The 19329-nt window shown below is 35.7% G+C and overlaps 2 protein-coding genes across 2 annotated transcripts in view; one reads left to right on the forward strand and one right to left on the reverse strand.

Moving 5' to 3' along the window:
• Positions 1-3417, forward strand: part of LOC123667918 (piezo-type mechanosensitive ion channel component-like) — a 74522-nt gene extending 71105 nt beyond the window's left edge. The window contains exons 52-55 of the mRNA XM_045601750.1: positions 322-417; positions 1580-1683; positions 1769-1910; positions 2181-3417. Coding sequence (XP_045457706.1) covers positions 322-417; positions 1580-1683; positions 1769-1910; positions 2181-2327 — 489 coding nt within the window. The 3' untranslated portion in view covers positions 2328-3417. The remainder of the gene's footprint in view (positions 1-321; positions 418-1579; positions 1684-1768; positions 1911-2180) is intronic.
• A 286-nt stretch (positions 3418-3703) lies between these two features.
• On the reverse strand, positions 3704-8007 carry LOC123669579 (DNA-directed RNA polymerase II subunit RPB2-like). Its single transcript, XM_045603179.1, has one exon. The coding sequence runs from the start codon at positions 8005-8007 to the stop codon at positions 4483-4485; it is 3525 nt and encodes a 1174-aa protein (XP_045459135.1). The 3' UTR covers positions 3704-4482.
• Between the last annotated feature and the right edge of the window lie 11322 nt (positions 8008-19329).

The following is a 19329-nucleotide window of genomic DNA, read 5'->3' on the forward strand; positions in this document are numbered from 1 at the left end:
GTGAAAAAGTATTTTTTTAGGACAACACAAGGTTGCATTTTGGTTGCATTATAAAATTATTTCACTGAGCTAAATGAGCTGAAGAGCTAAATGAGTGATATATATCCTAAGATCAAAATTATATATATCTCTCTTTTCTTTTTAGTGATATAAACTTCGCATGGCTACTCCCGTGGTGAGTAAGGTGACCGGCTCCTGGGGAGCTGAGGGGGGGTAGGGTGAGCAACGTGCTTGCGATGCTTCTGGTGTTTCGGGTGTATATAAGTTACGGTAGCCGCTTCACTGTCGAGCTAGTTGTATATAAAGCAATGCTCCACAGAGACGGACGACTCGCGCCTGTACCGCGACGTGCAGCTGCGGCTGGAGCGCGAGGGCGGCGCCGTCTACTGGCGCGTGCGCGAGGCGTGCCAGCCGCACGTGAGTACGGCGCCCTTACTGCCACCACACGTCATCTACTCGACCTACTTCAGTACTCGTCATCCAAAATCGAAATCAAAATCAAAAACAGCTTTACTCAAATGGGCCTCAAGAGCACTTTCGAATCGTCATTTTACAAATTATAGTTGTGTTTGCAGACAAACGAAAAAAAAAACCGACTTCAGTTACATCGACAAGTAATACAACGTAGATCGACGAAAAAATACTCAAGTAACTACGCGTTATCAAAGATTGCTCAAAAAGTATCTATAGTATCCATAGTAGTTATCAGATCTCGATAAAATTTAAATGTGACCACATGATGAACATCAGCTTTTCATTAAATTAAAAATTATCAAAATCGAAACACCCAGTAAAAAGTTATTGCGGATTTTCGAGAGTTTCCCCTCGATTCCTCTGGGATCCCTTTATGAGATCCTGGTTTCCTTATCATGGTACTAAACTAGGGATATCCCCTTTCTAACAAAAAAAGAATTATCCAAATCGGTATATCCAGTAGAAAGTTATGCGGTATAATACAACGTAGGTCGACGAAAAAACCGTCAAGTAAAAACGCATTATTAGATATAACTTGAAAAGTAGTTGTTAGATCTCAAATAAATTTAAATGGGACCAATTGACACACACCACCGTTCGATTAAAAAAAAATTTGTCGAAATCGGTCCACCCGGTCAAAAGTTCTGATGTAACATACATAAAAAAAAAAAAAATACAGTCGAATTGAGAACCTCCTCCTTTTTTGGAAGTTGGTTAAAAACTAAAAATAAATTATTAGTTTTGTAAAAGTAAAGCTACCACCGATTCGGAATTTAGATTTTGCAGAGAAGAATCGGCAAGAAACTCGGCAGTTACTTTTTTGAAAAATAATATACAAATTGTGTTTTAGTACAAAATTAATAACATGTTGCGTAAAATACAGCGTCACTAAGTCCACACAGTCCACAATCCTGTTACAGAAGTCGTTTTAGCGATTTTCAATTTACTTTTTATTGGTTAATTTTTAATATTTGTTGTTTTATATTTATTAGGTACTCTCACGGTTAGAATATAGAAGCTATTATCAAATATATGACTTAATTACATAGTTTTTTGTGTTTTAAAAATGCGAAAAATAATAATGAATATTGTATCGCACCCATAGGACTTTCTCGCTGCGATCCCGATGAATAACTGCGACATGCTCGTCATGTACACTTTCAATGACAAGCTGTTCCCGGAGACGCTTAACTTTATATCAGGTGGAGGGTGAGTTTTTGTCTGTTTGTTGTTTGAACTTTATTTGAGATATTTGATCGATTTTACAGTATACGGGTTGCTTATTTACTTGCAGTATAATTGGGCTCTACACGACGTTCGTGTTCCTTGCGTCGCGCGTCCTAAGAGGATTCTTCTCGGGCATCTACACGAAGATTATGTTCGACGACCTGCCCAACGTCGACCGCGTGCTGCAGCTCTGCCTCGACATCTATCTGGTACTTGTTTTGTAAAATGAAACAATTGACTGAAGTTGACAAGTCGTTTGGCGTTAAGCTATCATCGCCAAAGCGACCCAATTGTTACTAGGTTGTGTTTGTAATGAGCGCTTGAGACTGCAATGCCGACATTGCACCTCTATTGCTATTTCACTGTTCATGTATAATATTATTATATAAAAAACGATTGATATACTTTTATTGAATTGAAAAAGTTCAAAACTACCATATCAATCGAAAAAGCGCTTTAATTTAATGACATTTTTGCAGGTTCGCGAGGCCTTAGAACTATCTCTTGAAGAAGATTTATTTGCGAAATTGGTGTTCTTGTATCGATCACCAGAGACCATGATAAAATGGAGTCGACCGAAGGAGGACGACGCTCAAGAACAAAGAGCGTTACCAGCTCCGAATTGATCCGTTTTGAGATTTTATCAGGATCACGAATCAATATCTCCAATATTTCGAGATTATACCTGATTTGTAATATGATTTGAAATTGATGTTTTTGAATACAATGATCTCTTGACCCAATACCGAAAAAAAAAACTTAAAATTATTTTTTATATATTATATCAGTGACTATAATAAAACATCAAAATAAAGAAATTGACAAAATCAACTTTTTGTCACAGTTGGATTTCGTGTACGTAATGTCCATACTATTTAGCGACAAATCTGAGATTTATTAAATACATAAACATATAAACAATAAGTCTGTTGTTGAAAATATAATGTTTCATTGTTTCCTAAAATTCACTTTGTTATACAACAAAAAAGACTTGTGAAATTAATTTATTCATGAAGTTATATCATTTGAGAAGCGACTTTTATTAATAATAATATAATTATATAATTTAGTATATAAAATAAGTTTTACAGTAGGCAAAGGTAATCAGAATACCTTAAGAATGATACATGAAATTAACATTTGGAAATATTCGTAAAAATAATAAACGTAACGTAATAAATAACGTAATAAAGTTACTTTATTAATATGCTAGGGGTGCACGTCTTTAAATATTGGGAGTTATCATAAAAAATATATACCTACAGCACTTTTTTTTGGTAAATCTTCTTTTGAATTTATACATCTACAAACTCAATCTGTTTATTACTAAAGTATACGTAAACCATTTATTGTGCTTTTACTATTTATGTCGATATCGTGCAAATGTTTTATAACTTTGATTGTTATAAGATGCTTGATAATAAAAGATAGTATCATCCACATGATATACGTATTTATGTGTCCGTTAATAGCTATAGCAAAAAGTAATCACGTGCAAATATTATTTTTTAATATTTTTTACCTGCACATAATTATTAACTCGTACATAATAATTAATTTAAAAATAAAATATAGCTCTCTAAATGTAATTTAAATTTCAATATATTTTAGTGTCTTCCTAGTCTAACTTAACAAATGATTTTTAATGAGAGCGCTATGTAGTTAATATTTATTTTACTAAGCAAAAAGTTTAGTGTAATATATTGTGTACAGTTACGATTTTGTTTTTCTTGTGAAGAGCTTGTTATACGCCAATATAATTATGTGGTTGAAATATATTTTATTTTTATCTTATTATGCGTAAATAATACGTTAATTTGAAATAAATGCCAGTCCTAAATCCAGTAAGTAACTTTTACCTCAATTGCATTGATGCATTTTTGATATTATATTTTATGAAATTATAAAGTATGAATACTGTGTACATTTTGTAACGTGATTGTTATGTTTGCGCTGCAGTTACTTAATGTTGTCGTTTGTGATACAAAATAAAAGTCATATAAAAATATCAATTGCATACATTTATTTAACCACATATCACATTTAAAAATCTCAAAACAGTTTCTCTCTCAACAAAGCCATGTAACGGCAAGGCAAGTAATGCCTTCTCAACCCTTTCTAAAACTTTCCATTTTTATTTCTTTCTATCTGCAATCAGTCCTTGAGCCTTAATCAACTTGGTTAATCTTTAAGTAGCAGTTCGAAATTACTTTCCATTTTCATTGATATATTTTTGTTTACATTAATTCAATACTTTTATAATAAATATTTCAATATTTAAAATTGGTTTATTATGTTGTATTTACTGTATACCGTAATCACAATGACTTCAAAATATGATTTATTACAAAAATCTAATAAAACTACTAAAATGGAATTATCTTACATGCATATCCAGAATGTTGTTAAGGATGGGGCAAAATTAAATAAATATAAAAATTGAATAAGTACCTACATAGTAGAAAATTGAAAATTCTTTTTACAATCACTAAGTACACTATTTCAATAATAGCTTGGGAACATTTTAGCTAATTTTAAATTGAAATTAAAAATCTGAAAATTCTGTTATTTACTTTCAAGTCAGGGTGAGACTTCAGGTCAGGTCGAGTCATCTTGTCCAGCTGAGGGTACGTCCATGCTTATATGACTTATTCACATACAGCAAAAACTATTTAAAATATCATATCAGTCATTTAGCCTTACAAAAGATTAGTCTCAAACGTGCTCCACTGGCACAACTGAAAGTCATTAAACCAATCAATCAAGATTAGTCTATTATTTTTAACTAACCACCATAAGCCTAGGTGCAATATTCATTGACATTAGTTCTTGGAACAATAACTTTGCAGCATATGGAAGTCGCACTTGCGATATTTGGGTTTTGTTTTTACATCCCTTACACTCGAAAGTGTTGTTTCGTAGATTTGCTATCGCTATAAGTCCGCAGAAATTGCACACATGGATGCGATACGGATCTGATACTTCAAACAGACGCTCTCTCAGGAATTGTGCAGCGCCATGAGCGATCTGACAATCACGTTCCATTTCTCCGAAACGCAGCCCTCCATCTCGAGCTCTTCCTTCCATAGGTTGTCTGACTAAAATTTGTACCGGGCCTCTTGCCCTTGAATGAATTTTATCGTCGACCATATGTTTGAGTCGCTGATAGTAAGTAGGGCCCAAGAATACTTGAGCGTTAATCTTGCGGCCGGTATGGCCGTTATACATCACTTCATTCCCACGCAAATGATATCCGTACTCCTGAAGTAAAGATGAAATCTTTTGTACATTTACGGCATCATTAAACGGTGTGGCGTCACCAATTTCTCCTTTGTTTGAGGATACTTTTCCTTGAATACATTCGATCAAGTGACCAATTGTCATACGAGATGGAATGGCATGAGGATTGATAATAATATCAGGAGTAATACCCTCACAAGTAAAAGGCATATCTTCTTGCCTATACTGAATTCCACAAGTTCCCTTTTGTCCGTGACGCGATGCGAATTTGTCGCCTATTTGCGGAATACGTACTGAACGTACTCGAATTTTGCAAAATTTATATCCATCACTGTTCAACGTTAACATGACTTGATCGACAATACCTGTTTCACTATTACGCAAAAATGTCGATGCATCACGTTTGCTAAAGCGTTTAGTCGTACCTTCGAGTTCGTCGTCATTCTCCGGCAAAGTTATTGTTTTTCCAATAACGACATCATCCCCAGAGACTCTTATACCAGGTGCAATTATCCCATCATCATCTAATTTATCATAAAGTGCGTTTCTCATGCCCTGACACGTTTGCCTCGTTGGTTTTTCAAACTGCTCTTCTTGATCGCCAATTCTTTTGGATTCAGAGTCTTTATAGGACCGGTAGAACACAGATCTAAAGAACCCTCTCTCTACAGCTGATGCATTCAAGATGACACTGTCTTCTTGATTATATCCAGTGTAACATAAGATAGCAACAATTGAGTTAATTCCGGCAGGTAGTTCTCTAAAACGTAGATATTCCATGGATCTTGTTGTTACTAAAGGTTTGTGAGGGTAATAAAGCACATGCGCTAGGGTATCCATTCTGACGTGAAAATTCGTAATATAGACACCCATAGCTTGCTTACCCATAGCACTTTGATAAGTATTCCTAGGACTTTGATTATGATCAGGAAATGGAATAATAGAAGCGCAAACACCTAATATCATGGCTGGATGAATTTCACAGTGAGTGTATGTGGAACAATAGGCGTATTCCTTGCCCTGGGCTAGATAATCAGGGCTCATAACAATCATGACAGTTTCTTCTTCTAAAGTATCAATATACTCTACAACACCACTTGCTACTAAATTTTGCCACCCATAATTATTATAATCCCTTTCCTTCAGTTGGTCAATGTGCTTTTTCTTCAATAGCAGAGTTTCATTTTCGACAATTAAAAGAGGTCTACAAATTCTTCCAGCATCTGTATAAATTCTTATTTCTCTGTCTCTGATATCTCGTATCATACTCACTTCTGAGACAATGATGTCCATTTGACGTCTTAGTTTACGTAACGTTGCCATGAGCTGTTCAGGGTCTCTGTGAATACCTACCCAACAACCATTGACAAATATTTTTGTTGCATCTGCTATAGCTGAAGGAGCTATTTCCTCTAAATTTTCCATAGACCACTCTTCCAAGAACTCTAATATAGGTGAAGGTTGACTTCCAACTGAAATGTAGGCCATTAAAGCCAAGTTCTTTACTAAACCTACAGCAGCTCCTTCAGGTGTTTCAGCAGGACAAATCATGCCCCACAAAGTGTTGTGTAATTGACGAGGCTTTGCTAATTTACCATCACGTCCAATCGGTGAATTAACACGACGCAAATGTGACAGAGTGGAAGCAAATGTTAATCTATTTAACACCTGGGACACTCCGGCTCTTGCTTGATGGGCCTTCTTTTGATCACCCCAGTTTCCAGTAGCCAAAGAATATCTCAAGCCATCTGTTATGATTTTTGTTTTGATGGCAAGTTCCAGGTTGAAATCCTTTCCTTTGTCGATAAATTTTTGTGCATACATCCTTACTTCTTTTAATAAATTTTTAAAAAGCCCTCTAAATAGAAAAGCCAAGAGAGGACCGGCCAGATCTAGTCTCTTGTTTCCGTAATGATCTCGATCATCAAGTTCACGACGACCTAAAGCAGCTAATAGTAGTCTATGAACCATATAACCCAGGAAATAAGCTTTTTTAGTTTCACAGAAATCTGACACTCCAACATGTGGTAACATTTCTTTTTGTAAAATTTCCCTTGCATATTTAATACGCCTTTCCTTTGTCACTCCCGGACGAGCACCTCTGGCTCCAATAAAGCTCAGGGCAACATTCTGTTCTTGGATAACAAACGCCTCATCCAATGAAGGCTTGACCATTTCCATCATTTCTGGATCATCAAAATCATAAATTATATGCTCCAGTATATCTCTGTCGGCAACAAACCCAAGAGCTCTGAATACAATCATAATTGGTATTTCTTGTTTTATGTATGGAACAATCGCAACAATTCTCTGACCAATAGCTGACTTCTTAATGCTTTGCCCTCCTCTCGCCATCATATTGACCCACAGAGTGGATGTAGGCCTCGAACTGTGTTCAAGACATGAACGAATCTCAGTTTTATAAGCATATTTACCACCTTGCATACTAAATACATACACAGTATTGGTGGCCATTTTTTCTTGAGCAATTAATACTTTTTCAGAACCGTTGATGATGAAATAGCCACCAGGATCTAATGGACATTCGTTTAACTCAGTCAAATCACGATCTGTTAAATTGCTTAAGAGACAATAGGTGGACCGAAGCATAATAGGAATTTTCCCGATAAATGTTTTTTGATGTTGAGTCTCAATCGGGTCTTCGTTTTCTCTCACAATTGTTTTTGTAATGTCGACGTATAAAGGCGCAGAGTAAGTCAAGTTTCGAAGGCGAGCTTCGTTAGGCATCATAGGTGATGGAGCGCCATCTTTTTCCCAATGGGTTGGCTTGGAAAGATATATTTGATCAAACTTTAGATGATATTTTGGAGGCGTTTCGATTTCTCCGGTAGAATGTTGGGCTTCGGCTTGAAGTTCTATCGGAGGAGAATCTTCAACTATCCGCTGCACTGACATTTGAATAAATTCGTCGAAACTGTCTAGCTGCTGGCGTACCAAACCTTTTTCATCAAAATAAGCATTGATTACTATCCAACACGCTTCTTGCCACAGCTCGGACGAAATTTCTTCAACTTCTTCATACTGATCATCTTCTGTATCGTACATGTTTCGTGTATTTCACTTATATAGAGTAAACTTTATATATTTTTGATTCAGTCTATGAAGGTTTTATTTTTTACTTAACAGTATTACAAAAAATCACACGACCATATGTGAATGACTATTTTAATTCAGTAATTTTAAAGTTAAAAAACATTAAATTCAAAATATTTACAACAGCGATTAGCGTTTGTTATGAAAAATTCAAATTTGTAAACAAAATTGTCGACTATTATAATAACACCAAGGCAAGGAGTAAATAAGACAATAAATTTAATCATAGACTAAAAAGGCGTCCATAACATACGCCTGTCAAATTTAATTGATTTCCAGCATAGATATAGTAAAAAAAAGTAGATAATGCGCGGCCTTTGTTGTTAGTGAAGCCAAAAAACTCGGCTCCTTCAAGTAAATAGACGCGCTCACGCACACATATGCATCAAACTACGCTCATTTTCGTTAGTATGTCACGAGGCTTCATACAGTAACTTTGCTTATAAAATGCCGTCTTGTGTGATTAAATGGTGCAAAAACAATACCAAAGTAAACAAAAAATCTGAAGGAATATCGTTTCACACGTAAGTACATATAAAACTTTAAATTTATTGTTAGTTAGTTCTTTGCTTAATGGCTTTTAGTTGTGTCAGTTTGACACATATCATTTCGCCAATGTCACGTGGGATGGAGAACACACGACGGAGATTGTTATTATTTCGGTGGATTTGAGAATACAATTTAGTTAAATTTTGAAAATACACGAAAATAGTATGTATTTATTCACAATACTCTCAAAATGTACAAAAATATAAAAATATTTATAAGTATATAACATTGTACTAAATATATATATATACATTGTAATATTTACAATTTAATTTTATTATATTTAATATATTTACATAAAAACGAACACAGAGGACTAAACACAAACATTAATAAAGATTCAACATTTATAGGGCGGGGAACTTCAGGAGGGAGTACGTCATACAACGGATGAAGGAGTTTGGGGCAATTAAACAGGATATGGGATGGAGATCCTTCATCTAAACCGCATTCACAAAGTGAGTGGTCCCGTACTCTAATTTTTGCGAGATGTCTGGGTGTGCACGCGTGACCTAAACGCAACCTGCAAATGGTCGAAGTGACCCAGCGATCGGCGTGTCTAAAACGGAAAAACCATGGTCGTCTAGGGATTTCTGGTTGCAGGCTCGCATAGTATTTACCTTTTACCATTTTGGATGATATCCAAGATGATGTCCACGAATTGGCCAACCGAGTATTCGCTGCAACACCAAGATCATAACAGAAATTTTTATAGTGGGCATGGGAGCCGATTTGGATGGCAGATTTGGCACATGAATCCGCAGTCTCGTTGCCGGGAATATCAGAGTGACTGGGAATCCAAACAAGAGTGATCTGCAATCCTTTCTGATGACATAAAAACAAAACTTCCCTGATCTTTAAAATAATGACAAATCTTTTTCTGCTACGAAACGGGTTTTCCTTAATTGCTAATAGGCAACTTAAGGAGTCAGTCAAAATTACGGTTTGTCTTAAATCATGGGAGTGGGCATATAAAATAGCTTCCAAAATAGCGACTGCTTCACCGGTGAAGACCGATGATTCAGGCGGGCACTTAAACTGTAAAATAATTTTGAATTTTGGGATCCAGCAGGCTGCGCCAACGCAGCTATCTGCGGACAGTTTAGACGCATCGGTATAAATAAGTAGATGATCGGACCAATTTTGATGAACTACATAATTAAAGAGAGACTTAGTGTTCGGGGAACCTTTGATAAGACCAAGGTTCGTAACAATGACAGGACGATGTACAAGGGCTTTATAGGGAATAGAAAAAAGAGGATTTATAGGCAGTTGAATATATGGATTTGGAAGTTTAGTAAAGTACAGGAAGCTATTCAAAAGACATGATTCGGGTTTGTTGGGATTGTGAATTTGTGATAGTTCGCTTAAACGACTCCAAAGAGGATGTGAAGATAGCTGTAACATTTTGCTGACAAACCGATCACAAAGGAATTGTCTCCTTATTTGCAACGGAGGGTCAACGCATTCAACCTGCAGAGCATTCGTAGGTGTAGATTTCATAGCACCCAGAATGATTCTAAGGCATTTGTATTGTATTTTATTTAGTTTTTCTGAAGCTGATTTAATAATAGGATCTAAAACGAATAAACCATAGTCCATATGGCTACGAACTATGGCATTGTAGAGGAGTTTTTGAGAATATGGGTGAGCTCCCCACCAAACGCCTGAAACTGCCCGAAGGGCATTGATACCTTTTTCACATTTTTTAAGAATATGCTCTGTATGAGAAAGTCCATTAAGTCGGTTATCGAGAATAACTCCCAGAAATTTAGCCTTATCTACGAGGTCAATGCGCTGACCTCCATAATGAAAATCGAAGACAGGGACGATTCTTTTTCTAGAGAAAGCAACTGCCTGGCTTTTGGTTATCGATAAAGATAAGCCATGGTCAGACAGCCACTGGCCTAGATAATGCAAAGCAGAGTTAACCCTAAATGTGATATCATCGACTGAATTTGATCGATAATATATGGCAATGTCATCAGCGTATTGTAAAATGTTGCAAAAATTGTTGACAGATAATTCGAGATCAGAGGTGTAGATACTATAAAGTAAAGGACTAAGGACGGAGCCTTGAGGGAGACCTTTCCAGACAAGTCTGGGGGGAAGACAGACGTTTTGGAATCTTACAGATATTGATCTGCAGAAAAGTAAGTTACATATGAAATGTATCATCCTCGGTGGAATACCCAGCTGATGCAGTTTTTGCCTGAGTACCGCGAGAAGAACATTGTCATATGCAGAATTTATGTCTAGGAATACACCCACAAGGTACTCTCCTTTTGCAAAGGCTATTCGAATATCTGTGGTGAGAATGCTGAGACTATCCATTGTGCTCAGTCCCTTTCGAAAGCCAAATTGAGAGGGAGAGAGAATATTTCTACTTTCCATTACCCATTCCAAACGGTTCTTCAACAGATGCTCTGTAATTTTCGCTAAAGTAGATGAAAGGGCGATGGGTCTGTAGGAATTTGAATCTGACGGATTTTTGCCTGGTTTTAAAATTGGTAAAACTATTTGTGTTTTCCAAGAGTCTGAAAGAACGCCTGTTGTATAAAATCCATTAATTATGTTTAAAAATATAACCTGAGATTTATGATTTAAGTTTTTTATAAAAGAGTAGGGAATGCCATCTTCTCCAGGTGAGGAGTCTGTAAGCCCAGACAAAGCACACTGGAGCTCAGAGAAGGAAAATGGAGCATCCATTTCGTCTGAGATAGGTTTTGGAAGAGAAGGAAGAAAGTTGTTCTGGTGAGGAACAAAGGGAGGAGCAAGTTTGTCAGCAAAATTGTTAAGCCATTCTGATGGATCATTAGAAGAATTATTACTTGAAATGAGGGAACGACGAAATTTTTTAAGTTTTGTCCAAACTACTGAAGAAGGAGATCGCGGAGAAAGTGATTCACAAAAATCAACCCAGCAGCATTTTTTCTTTTTAGACACTAATCTTTTCAATTTAGCGTCTAACCGTTTATAATTTAAAAAATTAGAAGGGGACATAGACACAGAATACATAGACTCTGCCTCTGTTCTTTGTTTAGATACACGAGTGCATTCCTCATCCCACCAGGGAGTGGAAAGCACCTGTTTTTTGGGAAAATGTTTTTTAGGAAAATGAAAATCGGCGGCAGTTGTAAGAGCATTGACAAATGATTCGTAACAGAGAATGACATTTTCAACACCTATAAAACCTGGGATAGCGTCCAATATGTCATCAACAGAACTGGCAAAGTCAGACCAATTTACATTTTTGAGGGAATATTTTAATAGGGGATTAGGATTTGAGATAATAGAAAAAGTGGAACTTTGATTAAGAGATAAGACGATAGGAAAGTGGTCACTGCCAAAAGTGGAAGAAAGGATATTCCATGAAAGTTGTGAAGCAAGAGAGGGAGACGATAAGGACAAATCTACTGCAGAACCGGGGTTTTGCGAAGGGAAAACCCTACGAGTAGGGGAACCATCATTAAGGATGCAAAGATTGGCATCATCAACAATGTCCACCAATAAGTGAGCATATCTATCGCAGGAATGACAGCCCCATGCAGTGTGATGAGCGTTAAAGTCACCCATTATAAGGACAGGAGGAGGTAGTATAGAAAAGACAGAGTGAAGATCTGGAAAAAGGGAAGAAGAAGGATGAGGTATATATATAGAAAGGATAGAAATGTTTAAGGATCTCACAGCAACAGCACTAAAGTGCTGGCTGGGAGGGAGGGGGATTTGAGAAAATGGGATAAAATGGCGGATAAAAAGGGCACAACCTGCATATCCATCACTTCTGTCATCTCTCAAACAGGAGAAACCTGGGACCCGAAACCGAGAACCAGGAACTAACCACGTTTCAGAGATGGCAATAATGGACGGACTATGCTGATTGATGAGGGAAATGAGTTCATGTTTTTTAGGACGAATGCTCTGGCAGTTCCACTGAAGGAAGCTGGTCGGAAACATTATTAGCAAAATTAGCTAGTTTGGAAAGGTTAAGGGCAACGTTGGACGGTAGGGGAACATCACTGCATGAAACAACCATACTAAGGATGAGTTCAGTAAGCATTTCTAAAAGGTTTGAGGAGTTTCTAAAGGAAGGAGTGTTATTGTTTTCATTAATAGCGCAACCGTTAGGAGTGGTGGAAGGACAGCTGCCAATAATGGCTTGGTGGGCTTGTCTATCGTACCCTTTCCCAAGAGCGGAAGAGGGGCGAGAAGAACGGACTACGGTTTTGCGGTAGGAGGAGATGGAATTGTTTGAGGAAGGGCTGGCATTGTGGGGGTTTAGAGAAATATGTAAGGACGGGGAGGATACTTCTTTAGTTATCTCCGCGTAGGATCTACGAACAGGAGGAAATTTAGTGGATGCTTCGAAATATGAACTATTACTAGCGGCCATTTCTAATTTAATCGAGTGTTGTCGCGAATACTCAGGGCAACCTTTGTCTGTAGCGAAATGCGTTCCTGAGCAATGAACACAAGAAGCATTGTCCTTAGTGACATCACATGAATCTCCACCATGTTGCTGTGAACATTTGTAGCACCTCGGTTTCGATCTGCATTGATTTTTAACATGCCCGTAGCGGCAGCAACTGAGACACATGATAGTAGGAAGGTTGTAGGTTTCTACAGGAAGGGCAGTGTGATAGGAGAAGATTTTAGTGGGCAATATTTGTCCCCTAAAGGTCAAAACTATGGATTGGGTAGGAACCCAGGTGATGACTCCCTCATTGAGAACTTTGCGATTCATACGTCTCGCTTTCACAACTTCACCGCATCCAGCCGGAAGTTCTAATGAGTCGACGAATTCCTCCATCGACCAGTCCACGGGAACTCCTTTAACTAAACCCATTCGAGATATATTATATGTCGGGATAAAGGCATTATATTTGCAGAGGCTTAGAATGGGGTTATTTAAAAATGAATTAGCTGCATCAGCGGAATCAAATTGAACAGAGATTTTATTTCTGCCTAGATTTTTCACTCCGTCTTTTGCGACGGAGCTGATTTTATATTTATGTAAAAATTGCCCAAACTGTATCGCACGGAGAGTAGTACCTGAGGAGGGCTCAGTTACTTCCCGCGACACCTGAACGATGAAGGGGCCTTTATCATCACCTGAGTATTTTTTAGGACCTTCAGAGAAAGATGGGTGTACGTAAATGGATTGGATGGACGGATTTGCAGTGGCCGGGTTGACAATTATTTTCTTAGATGCTATATCAGTTAAAATATGTTCATTCGGTCGTTTACGAGATTCGGAAGATGAATTAGATAAAGAGGGATCAGGGATATTGTTAAAAATCCCAGGATCGGGGGGATCGGGAGGTCGATCGACCTCCATATTGAATTAAAAAACTTATTTCTAAACTAAAATAAATTTAAGTTTACAAAAATAATAAATAACTAACTACAAACACTTACGACAACCAGTAATGAGAGTAGAATACAATGATTATAAAAAACAGACTATTTTTACAGTAAATTAACGAAAGAAATGAAAATAAAACACCAAAATCTCTCTAATACGTGTGTTAGCCAAAACCACTAAGGCGCGAAAAAAAACTTAAATTTATTGTTATTCTAAAATAATATTGAGGTTATTCGGAACTTACAATTTCAATGTCACGTAATGACGTACCACGGGAATGTAGCCAGTAGTTCTTTTTTTCAATACCCCAAAATGTGGGTAAGTAAATTGTACGCAATCAGAAAAATAATTAAGTAAAAAGTAGACATAGTTATTGTTTTTTTTTCTCGTGTTATTTTATGTTACATAAATTGAAAATAAAAAATTCAAAATATATTTATGAATTATTAACTCGTTTGTTTTATGTTTTAACTTTTTACAATTTTTGAGTAAACTAGGTACCCATATTTTACTATCAAATTTCATGGTTTTAGGTTTCCAATGAATATTTTAATAAGAGGTGAATGGGTAGCGGCTGTAAGACTGAGAAAATGACCACAATTATGCTGGCCATGCGCATAAAGTCAATTTAATACGATTAGTGATTGAAAAATATTTGAACATAAGACTACATCATATTAGTAAAATGCAAACAATGACGATGACTCTGAGTTCTAAGCGACAAAAATTTAAAAAATTTATACACCATAAAGGATTCTAGGTTTAAGAAAAATAGTTAAAAAAAAACCGAGTGCAAACTGAAAAGAGATAAACAGAGGGGATAGGAAGTGTCCATTCATACGATTATCTTACGAATATATTTTTTTATTATTCTACCGATTTTTTGTTTTATTTTTAGTAAATTTATTTAACCTTCTGGATTCCAGAAAAAAAATGTTTTGCTTTTGGACTAAAAGTTACATATTTTTTTATATTAGGGATCTGTTTATGCCAGAAAAATACAAAAAAAAAAAAAAAAAATATTTCTATTAAAATATGGATTTTACTAATGTCATGTATATATTACACTGGTTCTCAGTTTGTAATATATACATGACATTTACGTCATATGTGTATTACATTGGAATATTACTACTACAAATAAAAATGCATGAATTATGAAATAACATTTATTAGCAAAAATATTTAGTCACAATATAGCCTTTATTAGGGACTCTTAAACGTAACAATCAGTCTTTACGTGAAAATAGGAACTGTAAGTATACTTTACAAAACTAATCGAAATTTCAATAACAATGAACTAAGTGAACATCGTCAAAAAAAAAAACTTTTAACTCCTTCTAATGAACTTCTACCATCTTCTAAAATAAATCAACTTTTTCTAAAATAAAATCAACTTCTTACTATCATTGGCATATTTTTTTAAATCATTTTTGATGAAATTTCAGATGGTAGTTTTTTTTTTGGTGTGCTACATAAAAATTATTTGCATTTCGTGCAAAACGCCGTTGTAGTATTTGAACATTTTGGAAATCGGCATCTTTTTTGTTTGTCACTGTAATCAACTAGATGTTCAGCCTTGATGAGCCGTGATGTCTTACTGTTGCCGACGTTACAGGTGTTATGAGGACTTTCCTTTTCTTGTGCTTAGGCTGAAGTTCGTCAATCTCGTCAACACTTTCAGAATCTGATGATAATGATTTTTTTTCTATTAGACTGGTTCCAAGATCCAGTTTAAAATCGCGTAGCTGTGATATTTTGTATTTGTTTGTTCCTTTTTCAGTTTCTTTTTGTTTGAACAAAAACCGCGTGTTACATACTGCCAAATCCAACATGTGACTAATAAATCTTACTGTCCATTTTTTGGTCCGTGATCTGGAGGAACATACAGACAGCATGCGATCAGCCATGTCCACTCCACCCATGTGCTGATTGTATGACTTGACTATTTCTGGCCTGGATACAAATTCGTAGATTTTGATTTAGAGATCCACTTCCTCATCTGAAGAGCTGGAAAATGAGGTACTTGATCCCTCGTCTTCTTCTGGTCTCGGTGTATACGCGCAGTGTCATCTTTTTCATCATTATCAGAGAGATCTATGTCCGATTTTTTTAGTCGTGTTATGATTTCACCTTCGCTTAAGGCTGTAAAAAGATCTCTTTGAGAACCAATGTAATAAATATATGACATAAACAATAAGCAATAGTTCGGACTGAAAACTCGTGTAGTACCAGTATGACATTAAAAAGTTTCTGGCCGTAAAACAGAAAGTTGATAACCATGTGAAGTAATAATACGTTTATTAGTTACGTAGGTACATTATCAATAAAAATCAAGCAAAGTTATTATGAAATATCAGGTGATTGAATTATAATTTTTAAATTTCTTACCGCATGCACCTGACCGAAGAGACATCTTTATCGTGGCGCTCCAAAGAAAAACCCATTTGACGTATGTATCAAAGTCAAATCGGTGTTGGGTTTAGTGTAGCCAGTTAACAAAGCTTACCTAGCTACCGTAAAACGATTAGTTCTGCAACCGATTCACAGATGAATCTAGGACGAATTTTTAATTCTTTACGTAATATAGGTATGACGCTAGCATCCAGGAGGTTAAAACTATAAACAGGTTTTTATTTTCACATACCCATTTTACCTATATTAAATTAATTTTTTAATAAAAATTTTAGGGACTTTTTTTAAAAGGTGTCAACACTTCACTCACTCACACATATTTAAAAAAGTGGCTTCAGTTTTCTGTTCTAGGTGCGTTATCTACCTTTTTTTACTTGATCTATGATTTCCAGTAAAAATCGAATATCTTGAATGGATCGATACGATACGTACTAAATTATTAATAAAATCGTCTTCACAATCGAAAGATAAACAAATATTAAATAATAAGTTTTTTTTGTGTGCTTTAGGCTTTTGATCACACGACTGAAGTATAACTTCTTTAGCTCCATCTAACTTTATTAGATATTAGCAAACAGTCACTATAATAATTATATTGCACTATCACAAAACAATTGTGATGATCGGCTGGGCACAAAGAGCAACACGGAGGGGAGTAGCCATGTACAGGCGTTCCCTTCTGTCAAGGTATAAGGCCAAATGGCCATATGCAAACAATAAAACTAGTTGCCGCCGCACTGATCACTAGACTAAATCTAGTTGCGCGATTGAATCAACGTCCTTCAAAAAATGCCAAATTGTTCTGTTTTTTACTGCAAAAAAAGATCTGCCACGTCAAATTTACTAAAACATGGCGTTACCTTTCATACGTAAGTATTTTTTAATCACATTATTACTTGTATACTTCTTTTAAACCTTTTTTTAACTTAAAAATTACAAATATTATCGTTCGTGTTGACTCGATTTGTTTACCAACACAGGCCGCTCGCCCGCATACAATATGCGGATCGGTCGAGCGACTGATCGGAGTCTATTTCCGAGAAGTCACTGTCGCCGAGCAATAGTGTTGTTACCGGTTTGTTTGTAGATGGTTATCGATAAAAATGGCAAAGGCAAAAGAGGAGACAGACATTTTTGAGATTTTGATTTATTTAAAATATTATGTTGCTAGCTTTTTTTTAATAAACATAGTTATATAATAAAATTGCATTAAATTAAATATAATACACGTATAATGAGTATTAATACATTTTACTAGAATTACTTAATGTGAACTTCCACCATAATGTTTTATATAAAAATTTGGCAGGTTTTCTAAAAATCCAAATTTAAGGGATACATGGAAAAAAATGGTAATAACAGATTAACCTGGAAGCCCACAAAAAATAGTGTAATTTGTTCAGATCATATCAATACCGCTAACTTTTAAGTGTTGACGAACAATAGAAGGATTAGTCAAGGGCACCAAATCAACACTAACGCCACACTGTTTTTGTCCCGTAAGTTTTTTTTTGTCTCATGTACAAGGTAATCAAGATATGGTTCACCTTAGTCATAGTAGTGAAATGAAGCTTAGATTTATCAACTTTGAAATTGAACAATGTCCATCCTTTCAGAGTCATCAACAAATCATTAAATCTAGCAGATGACAAACTATCATCTTATGATGCCATTAGTGTTACGCTCCCTACTCCCGATTCGTTGACATCACCGTGTACATCATCAACTCCTCAAAATGTATGTTAACTTTAAATCGCTTATTGTAGACTGGCATTGTTTGGCACAACAACGTTGCACCAAACGTATTGTGACATAATTATAATAGTTAGACATAGGCTGTCGCGACACTTTTTAACTGACTTCCAAAAAGGAGAGGTTCTCAATTCGACTGTATTTTTTTATGTATGTTACTTCAGAACTTTTGACTGGGTGAACCGATTTTGATGATTTTTAATTTAACAGAAAGCTGATGTTTATCATGTGGTCGCGTTTAAATTTCATCGAGATCTGATAACAACTTTTTGAGTAACCTTTGACAACGCGTATATATTACGTATATTGTATTACTTGTCGATGTAATTGAAGTCAGTTTTGTTTTCGTTTGCGAGCACATACAATAATTGTAGATAATGATGTGTTGTACAAAGTCTTACTACATTATATATTTCTATTATCATTAGTTTTTGCAGCGTACGCAATGTAAGGAATTTTTTAGGTTATTTTTTTTATCCCTAGGGTTACATTATTGGAGTTTTAGTAAGGATCCCTAATATTTTTGAAAATATAGTATAACCTATGTCGCTCAAGGATTATGTAGCTTCTCAACGGTGAAATAATTTTTTGAATCGGTCCAGTAGTTTCGGAGCCTATTCTATGCTAACAAACAAACAATCAAATCTTTACTCTTTATAATCGTTTATTTTACATGAAGATGTTTGATTTGTAGCATATAATAAATTAAGCCTATTTTTATAATAACATCTTACCTTTGTATCAAATTAAAAAACCTTATTTCCCTAACCGAGTACTTGAATTTATCGATAATGGATATTGACAGTAGTTACAACCATGGCTGTAAGAAACTTGTCAGTGTAGCTGCGGCGTGTCATTATACTGTAATGACACAGAATGTATCTATGTGTGTGTGAAAAATGTAAGTGTGATTTTAATTTAGTATGTGTGAGTTTCGTAGTGACAGACGATTATTTTTGTGTGGGAATTAGATAAAGTGTGCATGTGTGTAATTTCCCCCCGCAAAAAATGACAGACAATTTTGTATCGGTAGCAGACGCAATGGCTACTCCCCTCCGTGTTGCTGTTTGGCTGGGCATAATTGAGTTCAAAATAGCTTAAATGGTGAAGTAAAAATAAACCTATGTGCTTTCAGTAGAGGTTACTTTGCTTTCGTACAGAAGCATTCGCGACGTTTTCAGCTATTCTCCAAC

The sequence above is a fragment of the Melitaea cinxia genome, chromosome 3 (assembly GCF_905220565.1).
Source record: "Melitaea cinxia chromosome 3, ilMelCinx1.1, whole genome shotgun sequence".
Classification (NCBI taxonomy): Eukaryota; Metazoa; Arthropoda; class Insecta; order Lepidoptera; family Nymphalidae; genus Melitaea; species Melitaea cinxia.

Excerpts from the sequence above, each read along its gene's own strand:
- LOC123669579 (XM_045603179.1), bottom strand. The coding sequence starts at position 8,007 with ATGTACGATACAGAAGATGATCAGTATGAAGAAGTTGAAGAAATTTCG.